At 40.2% G+C, this 23,920-nt stretch overlaps 1 protein-coding gene across 4 annotated transcripts in view; it reads right to left on the bottom strand.

The window, feature by feature from the left end:
- Positions 1-23,412, bottom strand: part of hdlbpb (high density lipoprotein binding protein b) — a 31,228-nt gene extending 7,816 nt beyond the window's left edge. For 2 of the 4 annotated variants that reach the window (XM_063002840.1, XM_063002842.1), the window contains exons 1-21: positions 23,335-23,412; positions 22,539-22,640; positions 21,345-21,493; positions 20,485-20,700; positions 20,198-20,404; positions 19,053-19,268; positions 18,727-18,933; positions 18,407-18,514; positions 18,181-18,285; positions 17,432-17,510; positions 17,112-17,251; positions 14,837-14,941; positions 14,437-14,550; positions 13,830-13,916; positions 13,576-13,707; positions 11,642-11,860; positions 5,317-5,538; positions 4,706-4,924; positions 3,232-3,370; positions 3,024-3,148; positions 2,306-2,410 (exon numbers count right to left, since the gene is read on the bottom strand). In XM_063002840.1, the coding sequence (XP_062858910.1) occupies positions 2,306-2,410; positions 3,024-3,148; positions 3,232-3,370; positions 4,706-4,924; positions 5,317-5,538; positions 11,642-11,860; positions 13,576-13,707; positions 13,830-13,916; positions 14,437-14,550; positions 14,837-14,941; positions 17,112-17,251; positions 17,432-17,510; positions 18,181-18,285; positions 18,407-18,514; positions 18,727-18,933; positions 19,053-19,268; positions 20,198-20,404; positions 20,485-20,700; positions 21,345-21,493; positions 22,539-22,614 (2,970 nt within the window). In that variant the 5' untranslated portion in view covers positions 22,615-22,640; positions 23,335-23,412. Of the gene's footprint in view, positions 1-826; positions 1,193-2,305; positions 2,411-3,023; positions 3,149-3,231; positions 3,371-4,705; positions 4,925-5,316; positions 5,539-11,641; positions 11,861-13,575; positions 13,708-13,829; positions 13,917-14,436; positions 14,551-14,836; positions 14,942-17,111; positions 17,252-17,431; positions 17,511-18,180; positions 18,286-18,406; positions 18,515-18,726; positions 18,934-19,052; positions 19,269-20,197; positions 20,405-20,484; positions 20,701-21,344; positions 21,494-22,538; positions 22,641-23,334 lie in introns of those variants that run through there. The other 2 variants (XM_063002843.1, XM_063002841.1) reach the window with 2 other exon arrangements.
- Between the last annotated feature and the right edge of the window lie 508 nt (positions 23,413-23,920).

Here is a 23,920-nt window from a genome sequence, read left to right as displayed (position 1 = left end):
ACCCTAACATAACCTTAGTAATAAAGTTCCTAAATATAAATGCAGCTACACTAAGTGGTCAAAAGTATGTTGACACACCTCTAAATTATTAAACTGGGGTGGTTCAGGGACACTCATTGCTGGCAACATTTACATTTATGGCATTCAGAAGATGCTTTTATCCAAAGCGACTTTCACTTGTTAATGAATACAATGCAGGTGAATGAGGGTTAAGGGCCTTGCTCAGGGGCCTACAGTGGCACCTTGTCAGTAATGGGGTTAAAACAGCAACCTTCTGATTACTTGGCCAATCCCCTTATCAATGAGCTACCACTGCCCTTATAGTCAGGCAACAGGAAAGGCTCTTTCCTGTTCCAGCATGACTGTACCCATGTGTACAAAGCAATGATCATAAACACAAGATTTATCATATTTGTTGTGGAGGAACTTCACTGGCCTGCATAAAGCTTTTATCTCAACCCCACTGAACAACTTTGGGATGAATTGGATTGTCAATAGCAAACCAGACCTTCTAATCACACACAAATGCTCTTTGGACAACACCTACACAGACACAATCCAAAATGTTGATGGTTCAAGCCCCACAACCATCAAAATGCTCCATAACCCATAATTGCTTGACTGTTTATTAGCTGCAGCTGTAGGCTGCTTTGAATAAAGGTGACTGCTAAATGACATACAGTAGTGTTCAAAAAAATAGCAGTGATTTCAAAAAACCGAATAAAGCACAAAATCATTATAACTTTTATTTCCATAAATGCAAATGCATTGAAAATACTACACTTTCAATTCTAAATCAAAACATTATTAAAATTTAGCCAGTTTGTGTTCATCCTTTACAGAAAATTAAGAAAAATGAATATTAGGTTGTTCAAAAAAATAGCAGTGCCAGCATTTTTCTTAAAAAAACTAAAAAAAATTATCTATAACATGAAAAAATGTTTGAGGTTTCACTTTACTTTAAATTACTGAACTAATATTTAATATAACAATTGTTTGTAAGATCTGTGTTGCATGGAGTCGACCAACTTCTGGCACATCTGAACAGGTATCCAGTCCAGGATGATCAGACTACGTTCCACAGTTCTTCTGCATTTTTGGGTTTTGCCTCAAAAAAAACATGTTTCAGACGTCAGAAGACAAGTTCTCTCTGGGATTGGGCTGGTCACTCTATTACCTCAGTCTTGTTTGTCTGTAATCAAGATGTTTTGGGTCATTGTCATGTTGAAACACCCATTTTAAGGACATTTCTTCTTCGACATAGGGCAACATGATTGATCTCAAGTATTCTGATATATTTAAACTGATCCATGATCCCTCGTATGAGATAAATAGGCGTAACACCATGGTATAAAAAACATCCCCATATCATCATTTTGTACCACCATGCTTTACTATCTTCACAGTGCACTCTGGCTTGAATTGTCCAGTGCTCAGGGGTCGTCTGACATACTGTCTACGGCCACTAGACCCAAAAAGAACAATTTTGCTTTCACCAGTCCACAAAATGTTGAACCACTTCTCTTTGGACCAGTCAATGTGTTCCTTGGCAAATTTGAACCCATTTAGGACGTGTCTGTTTCTTAACAACGGGACTTTGCAGGAGTTCTTGCTGGTAAATTGGCTTCACTTAATTATCTTCTGTACTCACTGGTAACTTCAGATGTTCCTTGATCTTTCTGGAGGTGATTATTGGCTGAACCTTTGCCATCCTGGCTATTCTTCGATCCTTTTGAACAGTAGTTCCACGCTTCCTTCCGCATCTTTCAGGTTTTGGTTGTCACTTCAAGGCATTTGAGATCATTTTAGCTGAACAGCCTATAGTTTGCTGCACTTTTCTGTATGTTTTTTCCCTCTACTATCAACTTTTTAATCAAAGTACGCTGTTCATCAGAACAATGCCTGGAACAACCCATTTAGCGCTATGACCAACCTGTGCAACATTTGCCACCCTCCTACATTAGATAAGGGCCAAAATTGACACCCGTTCTTCTGCATAATTGATGACTTCACCAATTGAACTCCTCACTGCTATTATTTTGAACAACCCCCTTTCAATCAATGCTTCGATTACTCATAATGAGTGGCATGCATGTTCTAGTTGTTGGGTTTGTTTTGTTTTCATTACTCTACTACACTTTCAAGTAAATTTTTTGCTATGCAGAAATATCACTTCTACTAAAAACAGTGATTTATCAGGTTAATGGTGTTGGACTGCTATTTTTTTGAACACCACTGTATACTTATGGTAATATAGTTTACTCACTGTCAATTATTCACTGTCACTGAAGTCAAACCTACTTACCTCATAGTCCTCCATCATCTTTCTTATGCCAGTTCCTTTTTGCCGAATGATGTAACGGTGCAGGTCAAATGGCACCTCTACATCAATCGTCACAGGAAGCAGAGCCTAAACAATTAAAGCAGATAAAACAAACAGGAATTAACAAGGTAAGGAAAATGGACTTTTGGGGTGCAGAGGTCTGATACACTAGCCCACCACTGTAAAGACTTGGCAGTGCCACCAGCCTAGTCAGGAACAGACACAGTCATCTGTGTCTATGGAAGGAAAAGCCTGGTGGGGAGATTTTTACTGTCATGACAACGACAACTCCTACAAGTGTAGTCGAAAACTATGGTGGAAAAAAACTAAAAGAATAGTGTCTTCGTCTGTGTGTTAAAGCTCCCTGTAAGCTTGTGGCGCTGGTCAGTCATGAGGTCAGCTGCTTTACATGTGTCAGAGGAGGCCCATGCTAGTCTGCAGCCCTCCTCAATGTTGCATCATTAACAGGAAATTGGAATTGACAGTTTGAATTGAATAGTCGTAAATCATCATGATGATCCATGTTAAACAATACGTTGTTGAGTACTACTGTATACTATTGGATATGTGGTAAAAAAAGCTGCCTAGAAATTTTTTTTATTTTTACAAAAAGGCATTGGAGAAGAAAGAAAAACATTCAGATTCAACTGCAGGGATTAAAAAACAATATAAGAAAAACTTAATGCAGCAGGTTCCTTACTAGCAAGGCTGCCTGTGCCAGTTCACACTTCTCTGCCCGACCAGTCACAGTGATTATGTCACATTTTCGAGGCCCAGATTTCTCAAGGTGAGTGTCGTCATTCTCCACAGGACACGCTTCTTGAGCTAAAAACATAAATAAGTTCTCTGGACATACAGATTTATGCATGTAGGAGGGTACAATGATTATAATACTAGGATAATGCCACCTGTGGAGTCCTCTCTCTCAGGGAATTTGATCTGGACCTCATGCTCTCGGGTGATCTGCTGGATCCTGCAACCTTTGGGCCCCATTATGGCTCTGTGGAAGCGCTGTGGGATTACCACCTCCACACTCACCTGAGACTCCTGCTCAAAAACACATAATGGCACTTCTATTTGCTGTTACACACATATGCACATTTCTTGAACAAACAATGTCAGTAACACTAAGAACGTAAACACCAAAGATTAAAAGGTTTTTATGTCTAGTCATGTACGAATGTGGATTTGGAACCTGGGTGTGGTCTAGTAAACTCAACTTCAGTGTTTCAGACAACAGTTTTTTTGATTGCACAATATTTACATTTATAGCGTTTTTATCCAAAGCAATTTTCACTTGTTACTGAATACAATGCAAGATTTGAGGGCCTTGCTCTGTGGCCCAACAGTGGCACCTTGGTGGTGGTGGGACTTGAACCAGCAAACCATCAAACTTTTTTTTGTTGTTTTTTGTTTATCTTACAGTTTCCTACTTTCCTCTATAATCATGCATTTTGCTGTGGCATCACCATTGTCCTTGTAGGGTGACCGCACGGCCACCTGAGTTCTCTTGTTTGGTCTTTTTGTTTGTTCAATTAATTCCTGTTATTTTGGTCACCATACATTTTATAGTTTCATTGTACTGTTCTGCCTTAGTTTAGCATCCTGGATATTAGAAGTTTATCTTTCCAGTTCTCACAGGTATGAGGTAACACCTGTCACCTCAGTGGTGAGAAGTGCCCCACCCTGTTACAATAAATGTCCTAAAATCTTCTAAAACACATTTTAAAAAGCATAGAGTCTAAATGCTTCTAGTAGTACCAAAACATAATTTTGACTTGATAATATTAAAACATCCAAACAAGGCCGCTCAGGTGGCGCAGCGGTAAAAACACATGCTGGGACCAGAGCTGGGATCTCGAATACATTGTATCGAATCTCAGCTCTGCCTGCCGCCTAGGCTGAGCGGCCACATGAACAACGATTGACCTGTTGTTCAGATATGGGTGGGACTAAGCCGGATAGGGTCTCTCTCTCATAACTAATGCAATTGATTGCGCCTGCACAGAGATGAGAAAAGAATGCTCTCAGGGTGTGTTTCTCCCTAGTGCTGAGCTGCACTGCACTCATCAAAGTGTAGATGATAAGATGCATAGGGCATGCTGCCCACGTGTCTGAGGAGGCGTGGGGTAGCTTCTTTCTCCTTAATCAGAGCAGAGATCGGCATTGGTGGAAAGGAAGCATGACGCAATCGGGCAATTGGACGCACTAAAAAAGAGAAAAAGGGGTAAAAAAAAAAAACAAAAAAAAAAACATCCAAACAATAAAAAGTACAGAATTTTAAAAACAAAAGCACCTTTTTGCCAGACAAGCCCAAAATCCATCCTAGATGATAGTGTAAAAACGCCACAGTCACGTGGTCTTGGTTTTCCTCATGCTCACCAGATCCTGAATGATCTCCTGAATTCGCTTCTTCGCAGCATCCACACACTCCTTTGCCCCTTTTAAAGTGACACTGCTATTATATGTGCCTGTGCGAGGGAAGCTAACTGCAACGCCACCATACTCCTCAGCTAGCTCTCTCAGCACCTGGCCTCGCCGACAGACAAAGTGACGGTGATGTCGAGGGTCCACAAACATACTGTCTTCAATCACATCATCCTGTGGGAGAAAAATTAGATGCGATTAAGTACTAAGTAGTAGGAGTTTACCTCCTTTTTCACTCAGTTTAAAAGTTTCCAGCATCCTGCTGCATACTGCAATTTATCTGCCACTTGCACCACCCCCACCCTAGCTAGGGAGATCCACATACATGCAAGTGCCAGGGTGGGTTCTTCCAGAGAGCCTGACGTGTGTTGAGAATAACCAATTGTGTCTATCGAATGCCTGGTTAGGTCAGGCTGAGATTCAAATTCGAGAGCTCTCTGTTGTGGTGACCTGGCATATTAGAACGCAGCACCACCCGAGCATCTTATTAATAGCAAAACATTTACTCATTTTCCATATTTAGTTCTGACACAGTTCTGAGAAGTATAAGTGATGTGCTGCAGTACCAGGTTCTTGATAAGTGTTTCCAGCTCTTTCTGTGCAAGCAGAACTGCCGCCTCTTTGCCCACAATGGTGATTCGGTCCAGCTGTGGTTCGCCAGTCGAGGGGAAGATGATGCGAGCTCCAGTCCGGTCTCGAACCCGCCGAATTTTTGCTCCTCCTTTGCCAATCAGGAATTTGTGGTACTCTGGTTTAGCCTGAAGCTCAACTGTAAAGTTGTTGACTTGCTGGAGAGTAAATGAAAGACAAAAAGTGTAATACATACTTACAGAGTATATTGAATCGTTTTTGAACTCCTTCCCAAGTTAACAGGCCGCCAAAAATATGTTGATTCTTTCATTCCACCCACACATACTATTTATTACTGTGTTCCTAAAAACAAAAAAATCCAAAAAAATGTCGACAAATACACAATAAACAGGTATTTACCCCCTTTTGATTTAGAATAATTTACTATATTTACCTCACTAATTTCTTCTATGACTGTGTACTTGTAAATGATAGTAAAGGATATATATCTAAATGCTCATGTGTAACTTTTGGATGTGCATCTTGGTGTGGTAATTTACGCTAGCTCACTACTGCTGGAATCTAAGGTTCAAATCCACAGCAGTGCTATCGGTCAGTGGGGTGACTACATACAGACATGATTGGCCTATGTCTGGGGAGAGTATAGCTTTACTTCCCACATCAATGCCTGATCTCCTAAATGCTCTTTTAACTAAATAAGGAACAAATTCTCTAGAAACACAAAACAAATCTGAAAAGGACAATTTCATATGAATGCCAAAATGGTTTTGGAATGAGGTGTCCAACAAGTTAATGGTTAGATGTTCACATATGTTTGGCCATATAGATAGATAGATACTTTATTGATCCTTTGCAAGAAATTTCTTTGTTACAGCAGCTCACATCAGACAACAAACAACTTCTTGCATACATACAACATTCACTAACAGTATAAAACAAACAATAAAAATTCACAGTAAGATTCTACCGTGGGGCCAAAAAGTTTTTAGTCAGCCACTGATTGTGCAGGTTCTCCTACTTTGAAAGATGAGAGAGGTCTGTAATTTTCATCATAGGTACACTTCAACTATGAGAGACAAAATGAGAGAGAAAAATCCAGGAAATCACATTGTAGGATTTTTAAAGAATTTATTTGTAAATTATGGTGGAAAATAAGTATTTGGTCAATAACAAAAGTTCAACTCAATACTTTGTAACATAACCTTTGTTGGCAATGACAGAGGTCAAACGTTTCCTGTAAGTCTTCACCAGGTTTGCACACACTGTAGCTGGTATTTTGGCCCATTCCTCCATGCAGATCTCCTCTAGAGCAGTGATGTTTTGGGGCTGTCGCTGGGCAACACGGACTTTCAACTCCCTCCACAAATTTTCTATGGGGTTGAGGTCTGGAGACTGGCTAGGCCACTCCAGGACCTTGAAATGCTTTTTATGGAGCCACTCCTTCGTTGCCCGAGCGGTGTGTTTGGGATCATTGTCATGCTGGAAGACCCAGCCACGTTCCATCTTCAATGCTCTCACTGATGGAACGAGGTTTTGGCTTAAAATCTCACGATACATGGCCCAGTTCATTCTTCCCTTAACACGGATCAGTCGTCCTGTCCCCTTTGCAGAAAAACAGCCCCAAAGCATGATGTTTCCACCCCCATGCTTCACAGTAGGTATGGTGTTCTTGGGATGCAACTCAGCATTCTTCTTCCTCCAAACACGACGAGTTGAGTTTTTACCAAAAAGTTCCATTTTGGTTTCATCTGACCACATGATATTCTCCCAATCCTCTTCTGGATCATCCATATGCTCTCTGGCAAACTTCAGATGGGCCTGGACATGTACTGGCTTAAGCAGGGGGACACGCCTGGCACTGCAGGTTTTGAGTCCCTCTCGGCGTAGTGTGTTACTGATGGTAGCCTTTGTTACTTTGGTCCCAGCTCTCTGCAGGTCATTCATCAGGTCCCTCCGTGTAGTTCTGGGATTTTTGCTCACCGTTCTCATGATCATTTTGACCCCACGGGATGAGATCTTGCGTGGGGCCCCAGATCGAGGGAGATTATCAATGGTCTTTTATGTCTTCCATTTTCTTACTGCTCCCACAGTTGATTTATTCACACCAACCTGCTTGCCTATTGTAGATTCACTCTTCCCAGCCTGGTGCAGGTCTACAATTTTCTTCCTGGTTTCCTTCGACAGCTCTTTGGTCTTGGCCATGGTTGAGTTTGGAGTCTGACTGTTTGAGGCTGTGGACAGGTGTCTTTTATACAGATAACGAGGTCAAACAGGTGCCATTAATACAGGTAACGAGTGGAGGACAGAAGAGCTTCTTAAAGAAGTTGTTACAGGTCTGTGAGAGCCAGAAATCTTGCTTGTTTGTGGGTGACCAAATACTTATTGTCCACCATAATTTACAAATAAATTCTTTAAAAATCCTACAATGTGATTTCCTGGATTTTTTTTTCTCATTTTGTCTTTCATAGTTGAAGTGTACCTATGATGAAAATTACAGACCTCTCTCATCTTTCTAAGTAGGAGAACTTGCACAATCAGTGGCTGACTAAATACTTTTTGGCCCCACTGTATATACATGTAAACACTATTTTTATGGTGCATGCATAGCATACAAAATGTAGGTCTATATTAGGTATTAGGTACAGTATGTAAACACTGGTCTTATGGTGCATGCGTAACATACAAAATGTAGATATTTATTATAAATTATTATGAATTATTATGAATTGTTGAACAGACTGATTGCAGTTGTAAGAAAAGATTTTCTGTAGCGTTCAGTCCTGCATTTGGGAGGAATCAGTCTGTGACTGAAGGTGCTTTGTCGAAACACCTCCAGTGTATGAAGTGGGTGTGAATGGTTTTTGATTATTGAGTTAAGTTTTGTGAGCATTCTTAACTCTGCTGTCTGCTGAACTGAGTCCTGTTCGGACCCCACTATGGAGCTGGCCTTCTTGATCTGTTTGTTTATTCGGTTTGTGTCAGTTGTTCTAGCACTCTCACCCCAGCAAACCACTCCAAAGAAAAGAACACTGGCCACCACAGACTGATAGAAAGTGCTGTGGTGGAAAAAAAACATTTTAATAAATACCTTGAAGACTGGATTATAAGTAGAAAAAGAGGTTTATTCTTATCTGCAGATAAGGATCACACTGGCAAGCCCTTCACGTAGAAAACCTCAGCAGTGCGATCCTTATCTGCAGATAAAAATAAACCTCTTTTTCTACTTATAATCCAGTCTTCAAGGTATTTATTAAAAGGGTTTTTTCCACCACAATTTGGCACCACAGAGGGCCAGTTCGTTTGGGTTTGGCCTGACGGACAGACAAGCTTGAGGACGCTCGTGGAGATTTCAAATTTATCTTCATCCTTTATCTCATTTTTTTTAGATGAAAGGAAGCATTGTCTGATCGTCAGTGGTCTGCCCTGCGCTACTGTCCGTACTCATACAGGTGAGAAAGAACCCTTCTTTGTTTTAGTAGTAATTCTGTAATGGAATTAGTGATTTAATTAGTTTTGTGGAACTGTGTGTATACGTTGTCCCCTAGAAGCTGACCGAAAACTGGGTTTTCGGGGTTGAGACCTCCCGTCTCTCGACTAAATGGGATTTTTGACCAAAGTTTTTCGATAAAACTTGGATTTACATTGACGAATGTAACTTATCGGGGCAACGGCGAATAAGTTAAACACTGGGTGTTTAATTGAATGCATGGTCTGGGCCCTGCAACTTGGTACGGGTTGGCAAGTAGTATTCGTGACGTGTTGTGGCTGCAAGGCGTGCGTATTAGCTCTGGGCGTATACACAGCACTTGCACAAACTAAAAGACTGGGTTCTTAGTAGATTTGAGGATTTAAATGTTGTATGTGTGTCTTGTTATTATTTGTAGTTGTATGTGTTTTGTAACTTTTGTGACTTGCCATTTGCCATTCTTGGATATATTATTTCGTATATTATTTCTAGTGGTATATTATCATTTGTTTGGATATCATTCAAACTTCTGAGCTGCTACTACAAAGCTGTAGTACGTATGTAAGTAGGTGTGTAAAAACTAAATAATTATAAATTTTTCTTGTTGAAATTTGACACTTTTCCGGACTCCAGCCCAACACGCATGCAACAGAGACGTTCTGCTCAACAGCATCACCAGCAACAGGAAGTACAACACATGGATTCAGACAACCACATCAAAGAGGGAGGAGCAGCAAAAGACAAAGGAGAGGCAGACACTTCCAGTGCACAAAGACTCTACACCCAGATCTTCCAACACCTCCACCACTGGCCACAGCAACCAAAGGCCTCATGTCATCTGCTCACACAAGAGGTGTCAACAGACAAAGCCACCAGACATCAATGATGACTCCGCCCAAGCTTGACACCAAGAGACAGTTGCAATCCTGCTGATATCACCTCATGGAACACACATCTAAAATGAACTGAGACCTGAGATTTGAAACACAGTAAAAACACTTGCATTACCTGGGATTTTGCCTGATTGAAGCACATACAGTCTATGTTAAAAATAAAAAATAAATAAAAAGAAGAAGAAAAGAGAAGAGAGAAAAAGAAACAGGAGCAGGGACCTGCATGCAGCCAGTGGGCGTTACCATGGATTAGGATGGGGTCATGGTGGACATACTGACAGTGGACCCACAGCCTGTCTGGATACAGTGTGTTACGACTGCGGGAAGACTGGACACTTTTCAAAGAACTGCCCAAATAATATCAGTCACATGCTATAACTGTGAGAAGAAGGGACACATAGCCAAGAACTGTTCCAGCGGTGATGAAGAGACCAACCAGCTGAAGGTCCTAAATGCAGACTGGAGGGTGGAGTCAAAGCAGCCAAACTGATTGAGCAGATAAGTATAGGTGTACACACACACCACCTAAAACTATGTTAGTGTATTTCATAAGTGTGTTTAATATTCTATTTTTCATTTCACTCACTTGATATGTCCACGGGACACCCAAATATAGAACATTGCTTATAATCACTTGAATGTATAGGATTGAGAGTATGACACTCACTGCATCTGTGTCTGATTTCTCGTGTGATGAATGGAAAATCAGCCCTGATGCAGTAACCAAGGTCACTAAATACTGTATCTTGTAGGTTTGGCTAGAGAACAAGTCAGGAGTGAAGAAGTAGTTTTCATATCATCAGATGAACTACATTTTACAGCACGTTAGTGAAAGATCAGATATAGATTTCGAGGCAATATGGTACAGAAAAAAAATGTTTTACAGAAATGTTTTTCTAGAAAATATCTATTGATCTAAAACTAATGTAGCTTTCTCTGCCAAACTCCCAGAATGTTTTTTGCTCTGTCCTATTAATTTGTTTGATGTACTAGGTTTCGTACCATGTGTTTCATTAGCAAGGCCTAGACATGGCAAATGGCAAGAATTGGGCCCTGAGTTTTGTAGGGCCAACAAGTCAAACAAGTGGGAATTAACCAGTAATTCAACATTTGTTTAATTTATTAATCAGAGTGGGTAAAAAATCCAACAAGAGTTGCAAAAAGGGCTTTTAATTACTGTGCATGTAATTAGAACAGTTTAAGTTAAGGACTGTGGGGATTCTCACTTGCACCGCCTCGCTAGGTCTGTTGTCTACAGACATACAACCAAGGCTGGCAGAGGTGCCAAGCCATTTGTGGGCTGTAGGAAAAATTATGTATAGTTGGTAAAGGGGGCGGAGGCTGTGAAAATGAAACCTCTTTTTCTACTTATAATCCAGTCTTCAAGGTATTTATTAAAAGGGTTTTTTTCCACCACAGTGCACAAAAAAGGGCCTGCTGATGTTAAAAGATCTCAGCCTTCTTAAAAAGTACAGTCTGTGTACAAATATAATGTATTTAGAAGTACAACATGAAAAGAAATGTGAAACACACACTTAAAGAATATTAAATAGCAAAAAGACAGTAATAGAAGACTATCTGAATGCACTGACATAGTATTGTAAACCATGGATTCATGTTGACTATCAAATCTTGCATGTGGTCACAACACATTGTTTTAAAACATGCTAATATGTATTTCAAGTTTATTTATTTTATGTTTTACCAATGCTTTATCCTGGTCAGGGTTGCAGTGGGCCCGGTTATTCTGGAATCATTAGGCACACTACAGTAACACACGCAGGGCCTCGCCCCCCCCAAGACATAGCCTATCATACCTGTCTGTAGATGCCTGACTGGCTGATTGCACCACTGAGGATTCAAAGCCTGGATTTCTGCTCTAATTCCCTGTGTCCCTTACCTTTATTTACCCTCTTACTCAGCTTTGTTTCCCTTTCTCACCTTCTCTTCGGCAAGCTGCAGTAGCTGATTTCTGGCTTTCTCCACCTCTCCTGCAGGACCACGGATGGTAACCTTGTCCACCCCTGATCCTTCAGCAGGGAAGTGAATGTGAACACCCCCGCACTCCTCCATTACCGATCGCACCAAACACCCCTTTGATCCGATCAGAGAGTTATGCAACTTGGCTGGAATGGTCACCTCTGTTTCTTTCAGATTTGCCTGGAGCAGGAAAGAAAAGATAAAAGACAAAAACTGGATAAAGAAGTTTACATACAGTGGGACCAAAAAGTATTTAGTCAGCCACTGATTGTGCAGGTTCTCCTACTTAGAAAGATGAGAGAGGTCTGTAATTTTCATCATAGGTACACTTCAACTATGACAGACAAAATGAGAAAAAAAAAATCCAGGAAATCACATTGTAGGATTTTTAAAGAATTTATTTGTAAATTATGGTGAAAAATAAGTATTTGGTCAATAACAAAAGTTAAACTCAATACTTTGTAACATAACCTTTGTTGGCAATGACAGAGGTCAAATGTTTCCTGTAAGTCTTCACCAGGTTTGCACACACTGTAGCTGGTATTTTGGCCCATTCCTCCATGCAGATCTCCTCTAGAGCAGTGATGTTTTGGGGCTGTCGCTGGGCAACACGGACTTTCAACTCCCTCCACAAATTTTCTATGGGGTTGAGGTCTGGAGACTGGCTAGGCCACTCCAGGACCTTGAAATGCTTTTTACGGAGCCACTCCTTCGTTGACCGAGCGGTGTGTTTGGGATCATTGTCATGCTGGAAGACCCAGCCACGTTAGGTTTTGGCTTAAAATCTCACGATACATGGCCCCGTTCATTCTTCCCTTAACACGGATCAGTCGTCCTGTCCCCTTTGCAGAAAAACAGCCCCAAATCATGATGTTTCCACCCCCATGCTTCACAGTAGGTATGGTGTTCTTGGGTTCTTCTTCTTCCTCCAAACACGACGAGTTGAGTTTTTACCAAAAAGTTCCATTTTGGTTTAATTTGACCACATGATATTCTCCCAATCCTCTTCTGGATCATCCATATGCTCTCTGGCAAACTTCAGACGGGCCTGGACATGTACTGGCTTAAGCAGGGGGACACGCCTGGCACTGCAGGATTTGAGTTCCTCTCGCGTAGTGTGTTTACTGATGGTAGCCTTTGTTACTTTGGTCCCAGCTCTCTGCAGGTCATTCATCAGGTCCCTCCATGTAGTTCTGGGATTTTTGCTCACCGTTCTCATGATCATTTTGACCCCACGGGATGAGATCTTGCGTGGGGCCCCAGATCGAGGGAGATTATCAATGGTCTTGTATGTCTTCCATTTTCTTACAGTTGCTTCCACAGTTGATTTATTCACACCAACCTGCTTGCCTATTGTAGATTCACAGCCTGGTGCAGGTCTACAATTTTCTTCCTGGTGTCCTTCGACAGCTCTTTGGTCTTGGCCATGGTTGAGTTTGGAGTCTGACTGTTTGAGGCTGTGGACAGGTGTCTTTTATACAGATAACGAGGTCAAACAGGTGCCATTAATACAGGTAACGAGTGGAGGACAGAAGAGCTTCTTAAAGAAGAAGTTACAGGTCTGTGAGAGCCAGAAATCTTGCTTGTTTGTGGGTGACCAAATACTTATTTTCCATCTTAATTTACAAATAAATTCTTTTTTTTCTCATTTTGTCTCTCATAGTTGAAGTGTACCTATGATGAAAATTACAGACCTCTCTCATCTTTCTAAGTAGGAGAACTTGCACAATCAGTGGCTGACTAAATACTTTTTGGCCCCACTGTATGTTCCACACGTTTACACTGAGTGGTACAACTGTTACATGATTTCATGGTAGAATATTTTGGTAGAATTTCTTTTAAATAACCAATCATCTACTCTCTTTTTATGCCTCTGTCTGTCTGTCTTCTCTTACCAGGTCTCTCTGGATGGCAAGTATACGTTCCCGTGCTGCCTCACAGTTACTCTTCTTGCCAGTGATCACAATCATCTCTGAGTCACTGTTTTCTGTGGGAAGATCGATCTTTGTGTTGGTTTCTTCACGGATCTATAGATACAGACCATCATAAATTTCAAAAAGAGATAGCAGTACTGCTTTCATACACAGAATGCAGTCCTTTTATTTAAATACTAATTTGAAAGACAAGAAAAAAGTTTTTTTTTGCTCACCTTTTTGATGTTAGCACCTCCTTTTCCAATTATATTTTTGTGAAACTGCTTAAATATAGGAAGAGATATCGAGTAGCTGTTCTCAACCTGATCAAAATACACAAAAGGCAAGTGCTTTACACACTAATAATCTGATTATACTAATGATACAAAAGTGTGGCACGATGGTGCACTGTCAAATCACAGCAATAAAGGTCTGGGTTTAATTCCCCGGCTAGACAGCCATGTCTCTTTTTGTGCGTGGGTTTCCTCCATATGCTCCGGTTTCCTCCCACAAGTCCACAAGACATGCAGTCAGGCCAATTGGGGCTACTGAAAATTGCCCTTAATGTGAATGTGATGGACTTTGCGACCTATCCGGGATGTTTTCTGACTCTCAGCCACGCTCCCACCGCGACTGAGACCAGGATAAAGCTGTGGTAAAATTGATAATGGATGCATTTATGGTACTAAAATATATAATCACTGACTGGTTTACATGGTGCTTTCCCATTATAAGATTAATCAAAATACCAAAAATGAATCAATTATGTAAAAAAAGATTTCTTGCAGATAAGCCATTCTTTAAAAAAAATATAAATAGTAAGCAAAATGCTGAGATTCATACCAGTTCAAGCAGGAGTTTCTGTAAAAACTTTGCACATTTCTCCACCTCGATCTTTGGTCCACGGAGCTGCACTGTGTTACTCTTCTGAGATTGGTCAGGAAAGGTGATAATGACCTACACAAATGTAGCCAAACCCATTTGTACAATAATAACATTATGCATTAGTGAGTTTTACAACATCAGCTAAGCATCATCTTTCTTAAATTGCTTGCTTACTGTGATACAATGCTCTTACAATAATATTTGTGATTTCAGGTTTAAAAAAAAAAAACAGGTTCTGGATGTTTCCCAACAATGACCATGATTTTATGAAAACCCAGAGAGAGTTAGAGTTTCCGGAAAACATAAAAGAGCAAAAGGACAATGGCAGGTTTGATGATACACTGATCACTGTTAGTACCTCTGGAAACTTGTCACGCACTTCTTTGATCTTTTCTCCCTTTTGTCCGATAATGATACGATGAAACTTCTGCTCTATAATCAGGTCTTTGGTGCGCTCGTTTTCCTAAAGAGACAAAGACCAAACAGCCTCTTACAACATGATACAAAATCACAGATTCTTAAGTAGACTTACAGGGGCAGAAGAAATCACCCAACAGTCCTGGATGTATCATCCCATGCACTTTCTTTTTCATGTCTAATGTTGCCTTTATTCATGGCTGCATGACTAAAATGTTAATCATGAATTGTTTACAATAATTACACAATCCAATTAAGTCCAGATTATCATATTATCACCTGATTTAGATCCTCAACTCTGGCCACTGTCGGTGAGGAGTTTCCACTTCCTCCCACCTCACAAAAACATGCAGAGTATAAACTGGCTTCTCTAAATTGTGCCTAGTTCTCATTAACTGAATGAGTAAGTGTTGGCCCATGACATACTGGCACACTGCAGTGCTGGCCCATTCCCACCCTGACCATGATAAAGTTGTAAAAAAAAAAAATCATTTGATACTTAGTAGGGATGTCACCAGGTTTGGATAATTCTAATTAAAATTCTAAAGAAATTAAAATTGTTCATTCCATCCATACAAACAAAATGCTCTAGGTACTCGGGTGGCACAGCAGTCTAACGTGCTAGAACACCACTGCGGAGTGTTCAAATCTTAGCAGAATCCACTAGCCTGGTCAGGCATCCACACAAACACCACTGACCGTGTTGGATGAAAGCTGGACAGGGTCTCTTTCCACTGCCTCTGCAATATCCTTGACTGGTCTGGGCATCTGCACTAGTTGGGGGGGAGTCACGTGGAGCCTAACATAACTCTCCATATGCAATACGACATATGTGTGTGAATCCAACTCTGACAGGTGATAAGAAAAGACTAGGCGTGTGTCAGAGGGGCAGGTGATAGTCTACAGCGCTCCTTGACTAAAACTGTGATAGTGCAAGCGGCAGTGAAGCTACAACTTGGAATCAGAAATAACTAAATTGGGAAAAAAGGAAATAATTATGTTCTTAAGTCATATTATTTAGGGAGTTACAAACTACCATTACCATTAAAAACCATTACTATTGGAATAAACAATTATGCTACCATAAAAATTAAATTGCAAATATTAAAGGTCTAGCCTTCCTTGTCTATTGATCTTTAGTTTTGCCTTGGTCTTCAGATGAGTATGCTGTGACTGGTATAATCTATGCATCATAAGTGTTATGCACCGATCAGCCACAACATTAAAACCACCTCCTTGTTTCTACACTGACTGTCCATTTTATCAGCTGCACTTACCATATAGGAGCACTTCGTAGTTCTACAATTACTGACTGTAGTCCATCTGTTTCTTTACATACTTTTTTAGCGTGCTTTCACCCTGTTCTTCAATGGTCAGGACTCCCACAGGACCACCACAGAGCAGGTATTTTTTAGGTGGTGGATCATTCTCAGCACTGCAGTAACAATGACATGGTGGTGGTGTGTTAGTGTGTGTTGTGCTGGTATGAGAGGATCAGACACAGCAGCGCTGCTGGAGTTTTTAAATACTGTGTCCACTCACTGTCCACTCTATTACACACTCCTCCCTAGTTGTTCCACCTTGTAGATGTAAAGTCAGAGACGATCGCTCATCTATTGCTGCTGTTTGTGTTGGTCATCTTCTAGACCTCCATCAGTGGTCACAGGACGCTGTCCACAGGCCGCTATTGGCTGAATGTTTTTGGTTTGTGGACTATTCTCAGTCCAGCAGTGACAGTGAGGTGTTTAAAAACTCCATCAGTGCTGCTGTGTCTTATCCACTTATACCAGCACAACACACACTAACGCACCACCACCATGTCAGTGTCACTGCAGTGCTGAGAATAATCCACCACCCAAATACCTACTCTGTAGTGGTCCTGGGAGAGTCCTGACCATTGAAGAACATGGTAAAAGGGGGCTAACAAACAGTCAGTAATTGTAGAACTACAAAGTGCTCCTGGTAAGTGAAGCTGATAAAATGGACAGTGAGTGTAGAAACAAGGTGGTTTTAATGTTATGGCTGATCAGTGTAAATATCCATAATGTAATATTGCATGTTAGCCAATTAACTAACGTCAAGCTAACCAAAATTTAGCACCCCTTTTTGTGTCTTTTGCTGCGTTTATCCAAAAAGCCACATTGTCCTCTCTTAAATCTCTCATTTTTATTAAAATAAAGCTCAAATCCAGTTTTAATTCCATCTTTTTGTCTTACCATACGCTGGGCCATGTCCACCAGTTCCCTGCGAGCCATCTGCACTCCCTGAGGGTCACCCTCAATGCGAACCAGCCCACACTGGTCCGAATCCTGAGGAATGCGTACCAAAACTTTGTACTGCTCCTTGATACGATTTACTGTGAGGTCCAAAACACAATCCTATTTATTTACTAGCACTTTTTTAATTCCTTGCTTAACAAAATATCTTGGCAAGTTAAAATAAGTGATTTAATTAGACATTTGTTATTATACAGTTTTTAAATAAGGTTATTAAATAAACAATTATCATCTGAAATTCTTTTAGAGAAACTACTTACTGTTGGCTCCATTCTTGCCAATGAGGTGTCTGTGAAAACGCTGGTCAATATTAATCTCAGTGTAGTCCATCTTTGACATCTAAGAATGTATAAAAGCAGTAACTTTACGTACACATAACTAAAGAAAAACAGCAGATTTGCATCTTTGTACCATTATTTACTTCAACTAGAGTTGGTAAATGTTTACTGTGGCAGCTATTCTGTAAGTTGCTCTGGATAAAAGCGTCTGCTAAATGTAGAAAATGTAATGTAACTGTGTGAGGGTTTTAAAAGACTGAACCGTGTTCAATTGACAAATTGGGTGTGTCTTTTAGTTAGAAATTATTCCAGTATTTGAATGCTCAATCTATTTCAGGGCTTTGGCCATCCCTCCTTTCAGCCAATCATGGCTGTGTAGACGCCCAGCAGGTTGATAGAACCAAAGAGATTCAAACCTGGCTCTCAGCAGTGATGGCTAGCGTGATAGACCTCTGCGCTACACAAACGGCTCAGATAAATTATAAAAAAAACTTTTAAATGATTTTATATAGAACTCAAATGCACATACATCTGGGTGTTAACAATTTTGCAAAATATCTTTTTTTTAGTGCAATTTTGGTTTTGGCCCATTTTTTGCCCAGCAGTGAGCATTGTCATATTACCCAAAATGGACTAAATAAGACAGATAAATAACCATAATATTAACAGTGATCATAAGTCACTATTGCTGTGCAGTCTTGGTTAGAAACTGATAATAAAATTGATCTGACCAGATCTTTAACAATCTCCTGTATCTGAGCTTGAGCTTGTTCCACCTCCTCTGTCGGGCCTTCCAGACAAATCCGCTCCTCTCCATCTGTAAACTCTATGTGCACCTGTGCAGGGGTATCATCCATTCATGTTAATAAACTTAATAATACACCAATAAAACCAAGTTTACTAGCAGTAAAGCTCTAATAGTTTAGAGATGTAAGTGCATGAGATGTCCTGCCCTACCCGAGGGAGCTGCTGTGTTATTCGACTGATGTTTTGTCCTTTCTTGCCTATGATGAATCGATGAAGCCAAGCTGGTGCAGTTACTTCTGCTGCAATTGCACTTTTAGCCTGAAAAGCACAAAAACATATTTAGACCCTCAGTCCAACTCTTTGCTTTATTGAATAATTTCTTTTTATACACCAAATTAAACCCAGTAAAAGTCCAACAGAAACTCAACTAAATATCTTATGTAGTCCATTTTACTGGTATATAGGCCAGGCAATGCAAACATGCACAGTTAAGCCTAATCAACATCTTTAACATACCTGAACATCCTTACCTTGGCATATACCTGGGTGAGGGCAGGACCCAGTTTGTCTGGCTCTCCTCTAAGAATGATAGTCTCAGAACTGGAGTCCAGTGGTGGCATCTCTACTGATACTCCAGTGCTCTCCATGATCTCCTGCAGACTGTTGCCCTTTGGCCCAATTATGTACTTATGCTGTGACTTTCTCACTTCTACTGAGATAGTAGTTGTTATCCGTTTCTAAAACAGCACAACAAATGTAAACATTTGATTTTAAATTTTTTTCTCATACTCCTGCTCTATTAGACACAGCATATTTCACCTGTACCCCCACAACTGATCCATCCTGCCCACCTCACCTTTTCCTCATAGATGGCACGAATGCGGGCAATCGCCATAGCAACCGCCTCCTTCTCCCCGGTAATGACAATCTCATCCTTAAGTAGACTGGGCGGTGGGATGCTAATACGAGCACCAGTCTCCTGGTTTAGGTCTTGCACCAGTCGGTTGTAAGCACCAGCAATGAATGGATGAAAGGCTTTTTCTAAAGAAAGTCGCTCAACTGCACGCTTGTCCTAAAAAAAAGTGGTAAACAACAACAATGCTAATTAGAAGGATGTCAAACCTCTCTCATTACAACATAAATACCCCAAACAACGACAGGTTTTTCTATTTGTTCCCCTTTCTGGCAACCAACTTCTGTCTTTTCTGATAAATAACTGTGCAAGGTTGCACACAAAGTTGGAAATGATGGTCAATTTGAGATTTGCAACTCAACATTAATGATTTTGGTAGGCATGACAGTATTTAGAAGAAAGTAAGATAAAATAGTAAAAATCTAAAATAAAATAGCACATATTCAGACTGTAGTACACAAAAGTGAAGCACAGACATGGTGAAGAGAAACTTACTCTCACTGTTTCACAAAGCCCTCAACTGTTGGGTTCCACTTTCAATTAGAACCATGGCATTGTGAGAAAAAAAAGGCATGGCAACTAGTGAACTGTGAAATGTTAAGACCAGGTTTGTATTTTAAATAGGAGCCACTTCATTTTTTTGCTGGGTTTTTATTTTCTCACAGTCACCAAACAGTGAGGCTGTAAAGCTTTCTTGTTTAAAAGTGAAATACATTTTATTAAAATACTACATGTTTATAACCTGTCAATACTATTAGTCAAAATTGCCAATAGTTTTTGTTCATTGGCGCTTAATGGCACAGCCACCAGTTTTTTTGCCATGTACTGTGTGAAATATTTAATTACTGCAGTAAGCGGCAATTTGCGCCCAGTCACGTGGTAAATAAAACGCAAAATGCTTCGTAGGTATGACACTAAATTAAAGGTAACAACCTTTCCTTAATTGTGTGCTACAAAGCTTAAGTCAAACAAAGACTTTGAAAATGAAACATCTACATTTACAGACTATCTCTGAAGTTGATGTAACATTATCATTCAAGCAATATAACATTTACAATATCTAATAATTATTGCTGTTTGATTCAGACCTGCTCTGCAGAGATAAGAAGGATCTCATGCCTGGCTTTCTCGATGCCCTCTTTGGTGCCTGTAATGCGTATGTTGGCACTGGGGTCATCTGGACGGGGAATGGCAATTTTTGTAGCTGTTTTCAGTTCTAACTCTTGTAGTTTCTCTCCATTTTTCCCAATCACAAAGCGATGATGCTCCTTCTGAATGACAACTGTGGCTGAGGCCTGTATGCAGGAAAGCAGACAGTTAATTACTAAAGATCACAGCAATAAATATGCAAGCTAAATAAGAGAAAGCAAATCACCTGAGTCTGAAGCCGAGCCACAATTTCTTTCCGTGCCTTCATGATTGAGTCGTGCTTTCCTGTTACCATGATGGAAAGTCCTTGGTCCTTAGCAAGTGAGAGTTCAATATGAGCTCCAGTCTTGTGCATGATGTCTAAGCACACCTTAGCCTCCTCACCTTCACCAAACTGGCTGTTGTCCTTATAGCGTCGTTCCTCGAGTGGAACATTAAACACCTACAGGTGGGGACAAGTTGAAAATAGGAAAAAAGGATAATGGTATATAACAAATAATACACTTACATGTACAAATTGATATCAATGTCTCAATACCATTATAGAAAATGGTCACAACATTATTATAAAAACAAATGTTTTGCAGAGTTTTTATGTTTTTTTTTACATGGAATGGCTATAAAAACTTGTTTTTTTTTTGTTTTTAATGCTGTTTGATAATGTTCATATAGTACTATACTGTATAACCTGCCAAAAATCAAATAATGGCTGTATAATTGGTGTAAAAGTAAAAGCAACAAGAAAAAGTCTGTGCCAATAATACATTTATTATTTTACTTTTGTTTCCGGCTGCTCCTGTATTTAAGGGTCGCCACAGCAGATCATTCTGGTATGCATACCTGTTTTGGTACAGTTTTTACACTGGACGCCCTTCCTGGCGCAACCCTCCTTATTGTTCGGCCATCCCTCCCCTCTCAGACATAGCCAATCACGACTGGCCGATAGTCCTGCTGAGATTTGGACCCTGGATCTCAACAGTAATGGGCTAGTGTGATTTACTACTGTGATTTACTGAGCCAATAATCAAATTATTTGATAATGCACATATGTTTAATTTTATGCAAAGTGATAAGAATGTTGAAAACCTGTGTAATGACGGAGGCTCTGATGGGTCGAATCCTGCCCCAGGCACCCACTGTCCCTCCTGATTTCTCCCCTGGAGCACCTTTCTCTGGCAGTGGAGGAAAGGCCTCTAGGTAGGTAGGAATATATGCCTCATTCTCATGGATGCCTCCTAGAAGCAGTTGGGTAAAAAAAAAAGTTTCAATAAAGATTAGAAAAGCACGGACAAATTGTAATACAGCATTATAATTAGTTGATATGATGTTGATTTTTAAATGACATTTACAAAACACCCAAAACTTGACAAACCCAGTTGATGAATCTCTCCTCTAACACAACAGCTAGCAATCTGGGAGAATAAGACGTAACATGCTTTGACAGTCACCACCTCTTTTTATTCTATTCTTGCATTTCACCCCTTTTCTCCTAATCTAGTCATGTCCATATCCCCAACTGTAACGTCTTCCACGACCGTACCACCATCACTCTGAACAAGGAGAGCCCCTTTCGAAACGTGCAGTTGGATGCCCAGCCAGGTTGATGGCACAGCTAAGATTTTAACTTGAGAGCTTGAAATCTCATAGGTGGCGGGCTGGCGCATTAGATCGCTGCACCACTATGCCCAGCCAAGACTCTTTTAGACCTGCTCTTTATACCATTTCATCGAGCAGATCAACTCACTTGAAGAATGACAGCAGGGACTTAAAGGCTGCCCTCCGAACATAAGGGCTCACAAATGTCTGGGCAGTGTCCGTACTAGTGCTATTGGCTAGTCGAACATCTTCATATCGTCGAATGACTATGATGGGGTGTGTGTGAGGAAGGGGCGATAATGGATTGTTCTCCTGTCTGGGATGTGATACTGCAGTGTACCTACTGTTTCGAGAAAAAGCCAAACTCATTGCGACCCACACCAGGTGGTAAAACATGAAAATGTAATAGAAAAAAGCATTTTAAGGCAACTTTCCCCAAAAACTGTTAAAACACTATTGCAATAACAACTGTTAGGCATTAAATTAGATTTTCAGCTTTGCTTTGATTTTAACAGTAGGACACTACAAGGACAAATTCATTTGTGCAATTAGACACACTCATATTCACTTTAATTCTATTTTGATTCTAATCCTGTACCAAAAAATAATCCACCCAGTGTTAAGCATTTAAAAGATGGAAATGCTAAGAGGCTTAATATACAAATGACATGAAACCTTCATTACCTGTAATCTCTGTATCCTTCAGCCCACTACGGTGCTCAGCAAAACTCTCCTGAGTCAACACAGCCACCGAGCTCATGTTACAAGAGTTGATCCGCTTTCCTTCTCAGAAACAGAAAGGTGGGGGAAGAGATGCAACAACAAATGATGGTTATGAAACATCATGTTGTTCAAAGCCTAATCGAAGCCTGATTTATGTAGGATTTTTTGTTATTTTGCCTTGAGTTATATTTTAAGTAAACCCAATTTTCCGTTCTTCATGCAATTTCTGTGTGTTGAGAAGATCTACCTCTGTGTACAGCCCAGGGGATTCAAACCCTGTATTCCAGTGGTAGTGGGCTAGCACAATTTATCGCTGATTTTACCACCACTGGACCACCACAATTTACAGCAATTTACCGCCACCAGAGCACAATTTAAATAATGATTTTTTTAATCAATAAAAAAACTGAAACATGACTGACACATCACTGTAGTGTACTGTAGTAAAAACTAGTAGATTTTTCCTAGCATCAACACAGATCCAGTTTACAGCCATTCTACATTCCCATTTCTAATAGGCTAAGTGACTGTTTTAATTCTGTTCATTGTATTAATGACTAGAAAAAAAATAATTAATTAATTCACAATTGTCATTTACTCTATATTGTAGAACGTAGAAAAACACATTTTTAATATGCTCATTTTAATCAATGAACACTCATCCGTTATTATAGCACCCAGTTTGCTTTAAAATGTAATTATTAACAATGCAACATGAATCTATAGCCTACAATGTTAAGAAAACTTGTTCACACACCTGCAAAGGGTCGAAAACCAGAGAGTCCGTCCAGGAGAAGGTTATTGTAAGTACTTCACTGCTAGTTGATATGTTCAGCACTGTAAGAATGAGAGGTTAACAGCTTCTGTTTAGCACAGATGTCTAAGCAGATGTGTGACAGTAGATCCTGCACTGTGCCACAAAAAAACACCCTTATGATAGCACAGCTCCCTAAGGTTGACCTCAGAGAGGGTGGAGACATGGCAGAATGTCTTATGGGAGGCAATGGAGCTGGTGCTAAGGATAGCCACTGCTTTATACATGAGCGAAAGGTGTCTAGGGGCAAAACAAAGCTCTTAACCCTTAGTCGCTTGGTTTGTATTATATGTCAATTGTCAAAAGTTTGGATAAAAGCACCTCCCAAATGCATTGGAGAGAAAGGTTGACTGCAAAACATCTCAAGCGTCAATTTAAGACTTTACGTTTACAAAAATCAAGATACTTAGGGGCATAGTAAATAAACAACACGTAATGTCAATATTTTAAGCCAGTTCCTTTTTTGATTGTCCATGCACATGTTTTTATGTAATCTGGGTGCAACTGATTACTTGATTCAAGACTGGCC

The sequence above is a fragment of the Trichomycterus rosablanca genome, chromosome 10 (genome assembly GCF_030014385.1).
Source record: "Trichomycterus rosablanca isolate fTriRos1 chromosome 10, fTriRos1.hap1, whole genome shotgun sequence".
Taxonomy (NCBI): Eukaryota; Metazoa; Chordata; class Actinopteri; order Siluriformes; family Trichomycteridae; genus Trichomycterus; species Trichomycterus rosablanca.
Note: the sequence above shows the minus strand (reverse complement) of the source record. Positions and strands in the feature narration are given on the sequence as shown.